The 16,243-nt window shown below is 40.1% G+C and overlaps 1 protein-coding gene across 3 annotated transcripts in view; it reads left to right on the forward strand.

Annotated features, from left to right (window-relative positions):
* The window catches only part of QNG1 (Q-nucleotide N-glycosylase 1), a 13,643-nt gene extending 4,696 nt beyond the window's left edge, over positions 1-8,947 (forward strand). For 2 of the 3 annotated variants that reach the window (XM_032796651.2, XM_032796654.2), the window contains 2 exons: positions 5,569-5,764; positions 8,503-8,947. In XM_032796651.2, coding sequence (XP_032652542.1) covers positions 5,569-5,764; positions 8,503-8,735 — 429 coding nt within the window. In that variant the 3' untranslated portion in view covers positions 8,736-8,947. Of the gene's footprint in view, positions 1-5,568; positions 5,765-5,897; positions 6,005-8,502 lie in introns of all 3 variants that reach the window. The other variant, XR_012656132.1, reaches the window with a different exon arrangement.
* Positions 8,948-16,243: the final 7,296 nt, after the last annotated feature.

The following is a 16,243-nucleotide window of genomic DNA, read 5'->3' on the forward strand; positions in this document are numbered from 1 at the left end:
AGATTTGAAAGTATCTTGTCCCCCTATTGGTCCTCTGGTCAGGTGTCAGCCAGGTTTACTGAGCTTCTTAACCCTTTACGGGTAAAAGAGACATTAACCCTTAACTATCTGTTTATGACAGCTCTGCTTTCACACCACACATGAAGAAGACTTGCACGAGCATTAGTGATAATAGGTGGTCTTTTCAAGATACCCTCTTTTGAACATCTGAACTTGAACCTAAAGTATACTGACAACATGCAAAGAGGAAACAGGCCAGTAAAGTGCAGAATGGTATTTATAACTGTTAATTTTTCCCTAGCTGCTCTTCAGTAGGTGATGTTATTTTATTTCTTTGTGTGGCTTCCTACTGAGAAATAAGATGTCTTCTGTATGGAAAACAGTTCAGATGAGTTTGAATTATTATTATTTATGCAGGGTATTACCATGATATTAATTTAATCATAAATTCCTTTATTCAGTCAAATGATATTTATACAGTTGATTCGAAACATGTCTAAAAAGCATAAATAATAAGCAATTTATTACTTCCAAACAGTAACAAAACATTTTATAAGCATTTGATCAAGATACTTACAAATGGCCTAAGCCCAACGGCGCTTAGATCCGTATTGGTTAGCTCCAGCATGGTTAGGCAGGTATTAGCAATGAACCCTTTAAGAGTTTCCTTTTTTATACCTTTTAACAAATAAGTGATATAATTGCCAATTATTGGACCTTAGCTAAGGCCAGATGGAGTTTCTTTCTTTTTTAAGAAATTATTTACTACATCTGGTACCCAATGTCAAAGTTAGAATCAGGACTCACAATTTGTCAGACCACTCTGTTTTATTAGCGCAGCGCTCCACCAATAACACCCAGATAATGTGAGTGGCCATGCAAGACCCAAACAGTCTTATTTATACAGATAAAAGAGCGGGAATTAGACAAAGGAACAAAGAAAGCAAAACGGTAAAATTCACCTGGCACACAGCATGCATATCCTACTTCCTTACTAACTCTTATCGATCTAAGGCTAATACTTCACCAATTGCCCCTTAAACGGTGCAATTGTTCTATGTTAATGTCTGTATTCCTGACACTAGGAGTGCAGCATTCCAACAGTTTTGCTTAAATGTACAGACAGCATTTCTTTAATCCTTTCTATTTTCACAATATAATTCATTCTACTTTCACACCAATTAACCATGTTTTTATTTCTGTTATTTCGCCTGAAACTTAAATAAGATAACACTGGTATTTGAAGAGTTGCTATTTCTTCTTTGTATGGCTGATGTAAATGTAGAGCAACATCTTTACATTTAGATGGCAAGCCAGATAGCTGCATCTGGAGTAGCAGAGTGTATTGTTGTGATGCCTCCTTCGTATTTGTGAATCGGGCATTGAGTTGTTATATGTTCCATGGTTTGTTCTGAGTGACTCCAGTTGCACTCTGGAGAGTCTTTAATTTTCCATTTGTACAGCAAGTATCCGCATCTGCCATGGTTTGTGCAGATGTGGTTTTGGTTGCCCATGAGCTTCATGGGAGATCAAACCAGGGATCTTAATGCATTGTGAAAGACCCAATGAAGTATTTTGACTTCTTATGAGTTCCATTCTGCTTTCCAAGCTTCATCAGGGTTGAAATTGCACTACTGAAGCTTAAATGTGTGAGTCCAAAAGTGCTTATGCAACCTCAAGTGTGGTGAGAAATGGTGTTAAGGTCCTAGAGAATGCGAAGTCTTCATTTTCCGTGGTCCTCTGGAATTCCAGAAGGGTTGTGGCATTGCTCCCCCGTCCATTTGCTGCAATGTGCAACAGCATTGGCAGCTAAGGTGTTGGGGTCACCTTGAGGATTCCAGTGATGCACTGCATTGCAGTGTTCAGTTGGTCAGCATCAAGTTGAGTATCACTACTTCTGGTCCATACTAGTGCACAGTACTCACCTATGGAGTACACAAGGACTGGTGTGTCTAGCACTGATGGGTGATGCTCGCCAGCTTGTGCTTGCCAGTTTCTGGACCTGGTTGACCCTTGTTTTCGTCTTGGTAATTACCTTCTTCAGTTGGTTATGGAAGGTTAGCATGCTATCCAGCTTCACTCCGAGATAGGCCAGAATGGGGTCATGTTGCAATGTTGCCACAGAAGGGTCATTACACGTTTAACACCACAACTCCTCTTTCTCACGGTCTTATTCTTTTTGGTCATTTGTGTTGGATCTGTTGCTCATGCTAATATCCCAACTCAATTTAAAATCATAGTTCATCCAAATCTAAGGTGGGCATATATTCTAAAAGAAGTCCACCCTAATTAGTTTCTGAACTTACTATGCTGTTCACATTAAACAGTTCAAAGCATATTTTTCCTCCTTCCAGCAAATACATGTCTGATTAAAAGATAAACACTTTCCAGTAAAGTGATAAGCAGAATATGCTGCTTATCTGCGGAGTGGCAAAATGTGTTTATGTAACCTTCACAAGAGCCTGAATGCTTAATGGCGGGGTCGGCAGCCTTTCAGAAGTCTTCATTTATTCGTTCTAATTTAAGGTTTCATGTGCCAGTAATACATTTTAATGTTTTTAGAAGATCTCTTTCTATGAGTCTATAATAGATAACTAAATTACTGTTGTATATAAAGTAAATAAGGTTTTTAAAATGTTTAAGAAACTTCATTTAAAATTAAATTAAAATGCAGAGCCCCCCAGACCGGTGGCCAGGACCCGGGCAGTGTGAGAGGCGTTGAAAATCAGCTTGCGTGCCGCAGGTTTGCCTACCCCTGGCTTAATGAGTCTTGCATTATGAATAGCAGCTGCAAACAAACTGCAGAATGAAAATCAGTCACAAATGCTGATGTTACACCATAAACATTTACATGATCAAAGAGTTTATTGCACTAATGCAGGGCCTATCTTTCTGTTTTTTGCCGGGCAGCTATATGTTCTGAAGGTGGATGAAACACTACTGGCCAAATTTATACCCTGGTTGTAACAAAACAAGTGCTAGCAGTTGAGAGACAGTCACAGTTTGCACATTATCAACTTTGCTTCCATGGTAGAAGACTGAGGTGTCACAAGGCAGGATCATGACATGACAGAGGATCAGGAAGTAGCCGAAACTGAAGTTGGGTAGGGGAGGAATCTGAAAACAAATAAAATTTCCCTAATAACACTTAAGAACAAAAATGTAATGTGCATTAGTGTGTCATGTTCGTATTCAAAAGTATAACCATACTAGGCTTCAGCTTTTCTCAGTCATGCTCTGATTTTCCAGGGGAATTTTTACAACTAAGACAAGATGTCCCCAATTCTATGGGCATAAGTTTCACAAAATGAACTACATATGAGACACTTTGTTGCTAAAATTACAGTAATCAGAGTCCCTATTCTCCTTATGTTCTTAAAGGCAAATTACAAACCAAAAAAAGTGGCACCAAAAAAAAAAGAGAGACCTTAACAATATTAATAGACTGCCCTCCCTCTCTTCCCACCCGGAGTGCTTCCTCTGTCTCCCTGCCTCCCTCCTTACCCCTCCCCAAAAAAACCTAGTTGCTGTTATAGGCCACCGTTAAGCAAGCACTTAAGTGCTTTGCTGAAGTGGGACCAGAGACACATTATTTGTGAATCACTGTTGTACTCAAAATCACTGCTGTACTTGAAATGTGTCCCAGGTTTTTGAGATTCACATTCCAGGAGTCTCTTGCCTGCCAGTTAAACCATGGAATCCTTTCTAAGCAGTGACCCATGAATAATATATATATATATATATAATATACACTTTGCGCCCAACATTCTGGAACTGTAAAATCCTCACTTTCTAACAGTCTCTCTGATTTGGTACTAGAAGCATTATCATACCTTTCATGCTCAATACACTGCTTTTTTAGCAGCAACTAGCATTGGTAACATGGTACTTAGGCCTCTGTCTGACTCTCAAGATGAGATCTACTGGTAGGTCAGAATTAGTAAGGGTTCTGATGATACCAGCTGTTTTTCCTCTTTTCATTGGGGAGGAGGGATCACAATCTAATCTTTCAATGGAGTCCTACTGCCAAAACTGATAGTTGGTCCAACGTCCCTCCAAAACAATCTGAGAAAACAGTTTAAGTGGTAATACTATTTCTCTAAAGATATATGCTTCTTCCTGGAAACTGCCACCAACAACCCTAGCTAATTCTACTCTGTCCAACAGACAAGTTATGAAGGCTTGGAGGGAGATGGGGTCACTATGGTAGCATTTCGGGAAGGACATGAAAACTACTATCACAGTCCAGTAGGCTTTAATTTCTTTCTTTTAAAAAGATAAGTGCTGGAAATTGTTGCTATAAATACAAAGTATTACTTCCTTACATAGATCAGGCTATACTTTTGAGTTGCATTAGAATCTTATTGTGTTTCATTCAAAGATTAGTATTTCTTTAAAAATGGAGGGGGGCAGACATGCAGGATGAGTGGAGGATGGAGAGGGAGAACTAAAAAAACACCCAAGTGGTGTGCAGAGAAACAGACTTGGCACTGCTGATCTCTTGGTCCTTTTGGAGTTGGGCATAGAGCAGCAAAAAATACGCTCTATTTGCTGAAGTAGTTTAAAGCACTTTTTTAGAAAAAGAATAATTTTCTTGCTGTCCATTGTGAATTGTGAAAATTCGAGGGGAGGGGAAGTGGCAAAAAAGTATTCCAAAATCTAATGAAAGTCCTATCTCATTTGCTAGTGTTGTATAGTAGCCACTTCAACAAACAAACCCTATTCTGCCATAGCTGTATTTTAATTAGATCTGGTTTTATTTTGATAAAAATATTTATAGAGCTAGGGCCCCAATCCTGGAAAGGCTTATGCACATTTTAAACTTTACACTTTGCAGTCAATGAGACTGCACACAATGAATTAAATGAAGCGCGTGCATAAGTCTTTGCAGGATTGAGGCCTAATACAAAAGCATTTTTACAATCTAAGCAAATCTCATGCTTCAGACTATAAGACAATTACTGAAATGAATTTACCCCTTTATCCCTGTGTAATTGGCAAGATGTATGGAATGAATGTTAAGCGTTGCCTTCGCTGGAATATTGTTTGATCAGTATAAGAGGCAAACTGTTGAACTCGATGTACCAGTGGTCTCATCCAGTAAGATACTCCATATGTTACTTTCCTCCAGATAAAGTCTTGGGTAAACTCTAGGGCCTCTGAAAGAAACTTTGATTTAACTGGGCTCCAAGTAGCATAACTTATAATAAACCATTATACAACAATATAATGAATAAAACAATAAATTATTGTTACTCAGTAACCTGATATCACACTAATTCTCACGGGTAGTAAACCAATATTATTCAATAACCTGATATTACAGTATCTTAGTTCCACTGCAGTAAGTTCAGGTGTATTTCTTGTTTAAGGATTTTTTGCATATAAAATTTGTATTTGGTTCTACAATGTTTTTATTGGAATGTATACTAGAATACCATATTCAGTTTAACTAACCATCCTTAGTTGAGTAAGCATAATAATGATTATTTCCTTTTAACAAAATGAAGTCTCTGAATACCTACCTCTCTCAGGTGCCTAAACAGTTGTTTTCTTATTGTCTGTCAGGGTAAAAAGGTGTCTTTTTATAAACGGGCGCAAATACTAGTGGCTGATACTTGGAGTGCATTGGAAGGGAAAGGAGATGGCTGCTTCGGTGACATTTCTAGTCTGACTATATTTGCTGACTATAGGATCCCTCAAGTCCTTGTTCACCTGGGAGCAATGAGATATTCTGATGAACTGATGAGGAAACTCCGTGAAGGTTTGCAACTCCTTTATTGCATTAAGTGTGTTTGTGGCGTTTGTCAGCATTTATGAATATTTTGTAGCATAGAGATTATTAGCCTCTATGAAAGACGTATGAGAGAAGTTTTTTTTTCCTTTTTGTTGTGCAGAGTTATCATCCAATGATGGGGAAAGGGTGAGAAAGTACATGATCTAAAGATCGGGGATGAGAAGACCACCCCCTGTCATCTTTTTCATCGTATATAAATATTAAACTGTAAATTTATTTGGATTAAACACTACTAAGGTTGGATTTAAATGGATGTATACCAGTTGAACACTGAGCTTCTGTTTGGGCTGGTGCCATTTTCAACAAGGTTATAGCTGCCAGTTTGTGGCTTAGGGTATGTCTATGTTGCAGTTAGACACCTGCAGCTGGCCCATGCCAGCTGACTCTGGCTCACATGGCTTGGGCTAAGGAGCTGTTTAATTGCGGTGTAGACATTCAAGCTCAGGTTGGAGCTTCAGCCCAAGCTTGAATGTCTGTACCCATAATTAAACAGCCCCTTAGCCCAAGCTCCGTGAGTCTGAGTCAGCTGGCATGGGCCAGCCACAGATTTTTAATTGTAGTGTAAACATACCCTTAGGCCTGGTCTACACTGCGGGGAGGGCGGGGGATCGATCTAAGATACGTTGACTTCAGCTATGCTATTCTCATAGCTGAAGTTGCATATCTTAAATCGACTTAGAATTACTTACGTCATGTCCTTGTGGCGCGGGATTGATGGCCATGGTTCCCCTGTCAACTTTGCTTACGCCTATTGCTGAGCTGGAATTCAGCAGTCAACGGGAGAGAAATTGGGGATCGATTTATCGCGTCTACACTATATGCGATAAATCGATCCGCAATAGATTGATCGCTACCCGCCAAACCGGCGGGTAGTGTAGACGTACCATTAGTGAGTTCCTAATAGTTGTACCTACCTTTTTTCTGAACTTGAAAAAACAAAAGGGTGGGGTCAGTCATTTACCTCAAACTGCTAACAGCTACTGTGTGTGTGAAAAGAACAGTAATATAGAAACGTAAAGTTATTTTGTTAGTTATTCTGTAAACGTATCCATGGGAAATGAAATTCTGAAGACCATATAAGCAAATTCTCTCTAGAGTCGTAGTAAAGGCCTAGCTATTGTAGCCATTAGAATAAATGGGTCCCTTTACATCTGGCAGTCCTTTAATCCTGTCCACTGACGACTGCCTCTATTCCAATCTGTGGTGTGTTTTGTCAATACATGGTGGCACACTTATATCCAACAAATACAGCTTCTGTATTGCGTTTTTATTTATTGATGTTTGTTTCCATTTTCCTGTGCATGTTAACAGTACAACAACTAACAGTAGAAATAGGATTTGTCTCTAAATTTTTTATTTATTTGTTTCACTTTTCTCATTAAGACCTGTAGCCTGTCTTTGGCTTAACCACTTTACCCTGTACTTAGTTATGGGTAATTTTTGGCTGTTAGTTCATCTCTCTGATGAAACAATACTGCCTGGCAGTAGAGTAAATCCAATATCAAGACATTATAAACCATAGTTCATTTATTAAATCTATGCTTCCCTGTCTCTTTAATTACACCAATCACTAACTTAAAAGAGAGCAGCTCCCAGTCCTCCAACTTTTGTTTTTCTTCCCTTTAGCAAGTCTTCCAGAACAAACAAAATCCTCATTGAAAATCTGAATACAGTGCATTGCACTTTATTCATGTACCCAATGTTGCTCTCCTGTAATGTCCTGGTTTCAGTGTTCACAAATCTTTCACTATTGACTGGCAGCATCAAATACAAAATAAAAGCTACAGTTCCATTCTTGCAGGCACTGGGGAGAGGTAAAGGACATCAAAATAATGCAATGAACTATAGTCCCACCTAATAATGTTTCAGGACACAATCTTTATGTTCTGGATTATTCTGTTTCAGCTGTTAAATCCTTTTTAGATTAAAATAGTCTTCTGTTCAGTTAGTGAGCTTTTCAGAAGGAGTAGATTAACTCTCCTAAAATATATACATTACATAAAAAAAAAAGTTAATGGAGAAAATGAGAAACTGCAATATCGTCTACATGCAAAACAATGCGTCTGTCTTACCTTCCTCAATGACAAAAAAAAGATGAGGAATTATATGACACAGTGGATTTGTTCACTAGCTTTTTGGAAAACAGATTTGAATTCTGTTTTAAATCACAGGAGCTTAAGAGTCTTGTGGTCTGCTAGTGCCGTGGTGATATAATCAGATTCTGCTGCCATACAGTGGTGGATACATAATTGTCAGTCTCTTGTCAGAAAAAGATAAGGACTGGAATTGCAAGAACAGGAGTAAGGTGTATTCATAAATATGTGCAGCTTGCATAGCACCGGCCTGCAACATTCCTGACTTTGACTAGTGGTGTAGTATCTGGATTTGATCGTATATCAACCCTTCCCTTATCTGCAGCCACCTACTGCTGTATTTTAGAAATAACTAAAATATATAGGACATACTTCTCAGCAGATGGGAGTTTAACAATGCAGCAACTCATAAATATACACAGAAAAACAAAATGAAAACCCTAGAAAATGCACAGGCTGAATTTTTTTGATTTATGGCGCAATATATCAAATCTGTAACTCTGGTTTTTCTTTAAGTACATATATAGTTAAATATAAAGTGTATAACATCTGTGACTCCTATCTTCTGTTCCACTGAACATTAATTGGAGTGCTCTCTACTCTGTTCTATAGGAATAATGTTCCAGTCTGGAGATAAACAAGAAGTGGAGATACGGGGTTGTTCTATTTGGTGTTGTGGATTGATCTGTGATCACCTGCTGGAACTTTATAAGAAGAAGGGACAAAACATGAGTGAAAGAATCAATGCAGTTCTTCTTGATTATTATCTATGGGACTATGCCCGGGATCACAGGGAAGATATGAAAGAAATTCCAATTCATCGTGTACGTTGTATATACTACTGACACCAATTTTATAGATCTCTCACTGATACATCATGCAGATTTGTTACCTATTCTCTGATATATTAACACTTCGTCCATCACTGCAGTTGTGTATTAGTGCTCCATAGAGTTCACATTCAGAGAAGGCCTATTTTTTGTATTCAATAAATAATTATGCTTGAAATAAAACTAAGACATCTGGATTTATATAATAAAACTTTATTAAAATGTAATCACATGATTGAGTAAATATTCAATTAATCTAATTTGCATTGTAAATCTTAAACAACATAACTGCATTTTCATAGACACAGAGGGCTGGAAGAGACATTGAGTTGAGAGATCATCAGGTCCAGCCCCCTGCACTCAGGTAGGACCAGGTAAACCTAGACCAGTCCTGACAGGAGTTTGTCCAACCTGTTCTTAAAAAGCTCCAGTGATGTGAATTCTGCAACCCCTTGGAAGCCTATTCCAGAGCTTAATTATCCTTATACTTAGAAAGGTTTTCTTAAATCTCCCTTGCTTCAGATTTAGACCACTGCTTCTTATCTGACCTTCAGCTCACATGGAGAACAATTGATCACTGTCCTCTTTATAACAGCCCTTAACATATTTGAAGACTTATCTGGTTCCCCCTCAGTCTTCTTTTCTCAAGACTAAATATGCCCAGTTTTTCTAATCTTCCTCCTAGGACAATACTCCCCTGTATTTACACTTGCACACGATTGTAATAATATTTCTACAAAGTATGCCTTGTAAGGTATCATTTGCTGGTTAGTATTGACCTGGTAAAATGTGTGGCAACATTGATGTGAGGTTATAAGATTCCCCTCTGTGCTGTTAACACATGCCCCAAACCCTGCAGCCCTGCCCAAACAGAAGTTGGCAAACTTGCTTGATTATTCAATTGTGATACACTATAACCACTTGATTCTTTTCAGCAGTACCCCTGTTTAGCCAATTATTTCCCATTTTGTAGTTATGTGCTTGATTTCCCCCCCCCCGCCTGCCCCTCCCAAGGATAGCGTTTTGCACTTTGTCTTTATTGAATTACATCTTGTTGATTTCAGACCAATTTAAATTGTCATGGTCATTTTGAAGTCTAATCCTGTCCTCTAAAGTGCTTGTAACCCCTCCAAGTATATTTTGTAAGCATACTATCCACCCTATTATCCAAGATTATTTATGAAAATACTGAGTAGTACAGGAGCCTGCAATATCCCACTACATATGCCTTTCCAGCTCAACAGTGAACCATTGATAACTATGTTTTGAGTAGTCTTTCAAGCACTGGTGCAGCCACTTTATAATAATTTAATCTTGATCATATTTCCGCAGGTGGCTTGCTTATGAGAATGTCATGTGTGACTGCATCAAAAGTCTTACTTAAATCAAGATACATCAGGTCCTCTTAAACTCTTCCCTCCTCCTCCCCATGCACTAGGCCAGTAACTGTCAGTTTTAATTAAGGATTTGCAAAGCATAAGAGACTTTCTAATCCATAATTTAGCCCTTAAATCATGATTTCTCACGTACAGCCCTCTGCTAGATGTGCTGCAATCATTCCTTCTAAGGGATAAAATACTTCATTTTGTGGCATGCTTGTAGCTAATTTCTCAAATTATTTTACAAGCAGAATAAAATTTGCAATGTAGTGTCCAAGTATTACTTGTGGTTTGGGAGGCATTAGTGTGATAAAATTATGTATCTAGGTCAATAAACCTATTTACAGAGACGAGGTGGGTGAGGTAATATCTTTTATTGACCAACTTTGGTGAGAGACAAGTTTTTGAGCTATACAGACAGGGCTGGCTCTACTGTTTTCGCTGCCCCAACCAGCATGCTGAATTCCGGTTTCCACTGTGGCAATTCGGAGGCAGCTTCTGTCTTCAGCCGGAAGACAGAAGCTGCTACGCCACGGACAGCTGAACGTAGAAGCTGCCGCTGAATTGCTGCCGCCACGGAAATGCGCCTGCCGCCCTAACGGCACAGGGACTGCCCCCGCCATCCGCAGTGGCAATTTGGAGTGCTGCTTGGGGGCGAACCACACATGGACTGCCGTTCCTTGCAGATTGCCACCCCAAACACCAGCTTGGAATGCTGGTGCCTGGAGCCGGCCCTGTATGCAGAGAACTTCCTCAGGTCTGGGAAAGGTATTCAATGTCACAGCTAAATATAAGATTGAACAGATAATTTAGCATAAGTACCTTGAATAGTTCCTTAGAATATGTGCCCTTAACACCCCTGTAGTCATAGGACAAAAAAGGAGGGGGGGTTAGTGAGTTACAGATAGTTGTAAAAACTATAAATCCAGTGATTTTTATTAAGACTATAATTTTTAGTGTATAGCAAAGTTATGAATTTAAGCTCCCAGGCTCATCTTTTGAAAATGTTGTGCAGGTTATTTCTGAAGAAGGCCAGAAGTGGGGGTTCAGGAAAGATTTTTTTTCTGGATGGAGTTCCCCTGGAGTATGCATTGGAGTTTGATACCCAATATGGGTTCCAGTCTGGGGTGGTACTGGTAGGTGATACCTAGAGGTGTGCAGTTGGCAGTGGGAGGACATTATTTCTGTATTGAAGCAGGTTCTCTCATGGTGGGTTTTTTTTTGGGGGGGGGGGGGCGTTCCATAATGTGATCTACTTCTCTGGTGGAGTGTCCTTGTTCGGTAGAGGCAGTTCTGAGTGGGTTAAGGTTTGTATCCCAGACTTCCTCCTAGGAGCATATTCTGTAGAATCTAAGTGCCTGGATGTAAATAACAGATTTTAGGGTGGTTATTGGATCTATGGAGGTAGGTGTGGTGATCTGAGGGGTTCTATTGTTAAAGCTGATTGTGGAGTCCAGGTGAAGTTGATTCTAGTGTGGGAGAGTTCCAAAGAAAGTTTAATTGACTGGTTGTGTTTGTTGAAGTTTTGGTGGATATCTATGAGGAAGTTTCTGTCCAGAGGATGAAAATACCATTGATGTATCTCAGGTATATCATTGGTTTTATGATGCATTTGTCCAGCAATTCTTCTTCAAAGTGGCCTGTCAAGAGCCTGCGTATTTGGGAGTCATTCTAGTACTCATTGCTGTTCCCATAGTTTGGACAATATGGTTGTTCGAATGTAAAATTGTTATTTGTGAGGATGAAATGGATGAGTCTGACAATGTGTTTGGGGTAGATATCTGAGGTTTGTCCATTGTCTTATAAATATTTGAGGCAGGCAGCTATGCCATCATTGTGAGGGGTGTTGGTGGACAGATGACCTCACTACTTTGTCTCATCACTTCAATTACCTCATCACCTACTCAGGCTTATGCAGTGTTGAAGCTATCTACAGGCATTTGTTTTCATTTTTTTTAAAGTAGAAGTTTGGCTTTAAATTTTTTGGACTGTTTTGGGGTAATTAGAATGTGGGGAAGGGTCACATGGTTGTCATTTTTCAAATGCTCTTTTCAGTGTTTGGATAACAAAAACGGCCTGAGGTTCCTATGAACCTCCAGGGACCTTCCACAGAAACAAGGCTTAAAATTTAATTTAAAATTATAGATTTATTATTTACTGAAGGGCTGAGGACCTTTGGTTCACGGTTTGCGAATGCCCCATATGACCTGGGGTTGCCAGCTGTTGTTAGTAGCTGCCGGTGTGGTGCTCTGCTCTTGTTCAATGATAACAGTCGGCTGCACGTGTGTTCCCTCTGTGTGCTGCCCCGGCTCTGCGCAGATAGCTGACACAGCAAACCCCGAGAGAACCCCCAAAGACCACAGACTTTAGTAAGGTACGAAGGAACCCAAACCAGTTTTATTGTCAAACGAAGCACAGTAATAGTTTCCTATAGACTCTACAGGACATACTACGAATATGTGCCTCCTGGCAATGGACAGACTTCAGTCAGTGGCAGGGCTAGGCTGGCCAAAGATGCACATAAGAACATAAGAATGGCCATACCGAGTCAGACCAAAGGTCCATCCAGCCCAGTATCAGTCCACCGACAGTGGCCAATGCCAGGTGCCCCAGAGGGAGTGAACCTAACAGGCAATGATCAAGTGATCTCTCTCCTGCCATCCATCTCCACTCTCTGATAAACAGAGGCTAGGGACACCATTCCTTACCCATCCTGGCTAATAGCCATTTATGGACTTAACCACCATGAATTTATCCAGTTCTCTTTTAAACGCTGTTATAGTCCTAGCCTTCACAGCCTCCTTAGGTAAGGAGTTCCACAAGTTGACTGTGTGCTGTGTGAAGAATGAGAAGACAACTTCCTTTTATTTATTTTTAAACATGCTGCATATTAATTTCATTTGGTGACCTAGTTCTTTGGTCATTGGGACCCAGCTAGTGGATAACTTTTCCTATCACTTTTCCCATCACTCATGGTTATATACCTTATCATACCCCCCTTAGTTCCTCTTTTCCAGCTGAAATCCTAGCCTCTTTAATACAGCTCCTCATAATGGAACCCTCCAACCCCTAATCATTATTGCCTCTTTGAACTCTTTCTAGTGCCAAGTTATCATTTTGAGGTGAGAACACACATTGCACAGTCAAGATGTGGGGTCATGGATTTATATAGGGCATAATATATATCTCAGCTTATTCCTTCCCTTTAATAATCCTAACATGTTTGCTTTTTGACCGCCTCAACAATCGGTGCGTGACATTCAATTAAACAAGAAAAAACTGTCCACTGATGACCAAGATCTTTTCTTTGATTAGTTGTAGCTAAATGCCCCATCATTAGTATATTGGAGTATTTTCAATGTGATTTTTTTCTATTCTTACTCTTTACATTATTCCATTAATTTCATTTTGCCATTTGTTGCACGATCACTTAGTTTTGTGAGTCTTTTTAAATTCTGTCACATTGCTTTGGTCTTAACTATCCTAGCACAGTTTGTAGATCATCTGCACCTTGCACCTCTGTTCTCCCTTTCTCCAGTTCATTTATGGAATAAGTGAATAGGAATGGTCTAGACTGACCCTGGGAACACCACTAGTACCCTCTCATTCTGAAATTACCATTCCTACCCCTTCTATTCCTGTCTTTACAGTTTCAGTCATGGAAGGACCCCTTCTATCCCTGAGACTCTTAAATCATAACCTTGTGAGACCTTGTCAAGGCTTCGAAAGCAAAATATACTATTGTCACATGGAACCCTTGTTCCATCAGTTTGTTGCCTTTAAAGAACTCTAACAGATTAGTGACATCGATTCCTTTACAGGAAACCATTGTTGGATCAGTTTTTGTCAACATTGGTTCTTTTCTACAATTTTATCACTATGAGTTACCGGCAATTCCGTACTGGACGTTAGATTACCGGTTCGTAATGCAGGAACCTCAGCTAGCCTTTTAAAATTGCATTACATTGAGCTACTTCCAGTACATTGGACACCAAAGCCAATTTAAAGGGACAGTTACAATCTAGTTTAGTTCCCAACTTCATCTGAGTTCTTTCAGACTCTTGGTGAATCCATCCGGTCCGGTGACTTGTTAATTGTGAGTTTATAATAATGTCAAATACCTCTGTGAGGTCATCCTTGAGTTCTCAGATTGTCACTAACAAAGCCGCTCAGGTTTGGGAATCTCCTAACATCTCACAGCTGTGAGAGGAAGCAAAGATCCATTTAGTTTCTCCCACATGACATTTATCGTCTTTAAAGCGCTCCTTTGGTATCTCTTCAAGGCACCCACTGGTTGTTTAGCAGGCTCGCTTCTGAGTACTTAAAATTTTGTTATCTTTGGGTTTTTGGCTAGCCATTCTTCCAAATCCTCTATTGTCTTTGTCTTATAACTACGCTTGTATCAATTTGCAGTGTTATGCTCGCTTTTATGGCCACTAGATTTGACTTCATTTTTAAAGGAAGTTTTTAGCTTCACTGCTCTTTACTGTGTTGAAGCCACGGTGGCTCTTTTTAGTTCTTTTACTGTTTTCTTAATTCGGGTATACATTGAAGTGACCTCTATATAGTGTTTCTAAATAGCGCTCATATGCTTCTGCAGGATTCAATATCATTGTCCTTTTATTCTGTTTAAACGCCCCTCATTTTTGCATAGTTTCCCCTTTGAAATTAAATGCCATCAGGGGGGCTATTGGACGTTCTTCCCACCAGGAGTTGAATTTGCTATTTATGGTCATGCATTTTCCAAGCGGTCCTTGGCTAGTAGTCTCTCTTGCCAGCTCGTCGCTCCCTTCAGGATAATCTAGAGTTGCCTCTCCCTTGTGCTCCTGTACCCAGGCTCCATGAAGCAGTCCTTTAAAGTACACAAATTTTATACTTTGATTTCCATCCTGAAGTGAAATGTTCAGTCAATATGAGGATATGAATCCCCACTATTATTGGTTTTAATTTGATAGCCCTTCTATTTCCCATGCATTTCATCTCACTATCACTGTCTCGGCAGTGGTCTAATCAGATCTCGCTATGTTAATTTTATTGAGCCTTGAAATTTTAGCCCATAGAGATTCTAGTGATAACTGTGGATTGCTTAATTTTACTTCCAATTGATTCTCAATTTCTTTCACGTATGTGCCATGCCACTTCCCCAAACCTGTCTTCCTTCCGTTATGTTACCCCGCATGATTGTTTCATTGATTTCTCAGTGTGGTGTGTCACATCAGCAGATATCTAGATGCTAGGAGGGTGGAAGTCACGGTGCTGAGACGCCCTCCTGCTCAGGCCTCAATGAACCATTGTGTCTCCATGTTTACATTGTGTACTAGTGAATCTAATGTTATGAGCTGTAAAATGTAATGTCAGCAGTTTATTTTCTGATTTGTAACAGCCAGTTTCTCTGTAACAACTGGAGCTAGAATGAGAGTTTTCAAGGCCCTCTAGGTACAGGCATACATGTCTCTGCGCAGAAAGGGGAGAGGGGGGGCAGACACAAGATTGGTGAGAGAGAAAATCTAGGTGGATGGGAAAGGGGGTGAAGAAAGTCACTAGTCAGCAAGGAACAGTTTATGTAGTAACAACTGGATATAAAGGAGACTGCTTTGTTAGGGGTGCAGTGTTGAGATTGCTTCTCCCATGCGCACCTTATGACTCAAATAAACTTGTGTTTGTTTCACCCTAGGTGTGTTATTGGCGCTACGGACTCGGGCCACGAACCCGTGTTGCTTAGCTGGCTTTGACCTGTCGGCACGAGTTTGGGTTCTGGTGATGAGGCTAAATATAGCTGCGGATCCTCCTGTGGTCAACGAGATCGCAGTCGCGACAAACGAGCCCGTGCACACGCGTGACTCATCCTGGGCCTCGGCGGAGAGAATCTGGTGAATCGGAGGACTTATGGTGAACGGCTCAGTAGTGTGAGCAAGTTGGGGCGATGTGTATTTGGCACGGTCCGGAGTGACGGTGATGATGTCTGGTTAAGGTGGAACGTCCGGTTGTAGACTTTCTGTTAGGACCTGGGGACGCCCGTGGTTACTGCGACATGGGGCGGGCGGCAGGTGGGGAGCTGGTGTCCCCGTGAATGCTTCTGAATGGCATGGTGTTTGATGCGATGACCAAGTGGTCCCAAGTTTTGTACACTCATTGGACTCAGTC

The sequence above is a fragment of the Chelonoidis abingdonii genome, chromosome 6 (assembly GCF_003597395.2).
Source record: "Chelonoidis abingdonii isolate Lonesome George chromosome 6, CheloAbing_2.0, whole genome shotgun sequence".
Lineage (NCBI taxonomy): Eukaryota > Metazoa > Chordata > Testudines > Testudinidae > Chelonoidis > Chelonoidis abingdonii.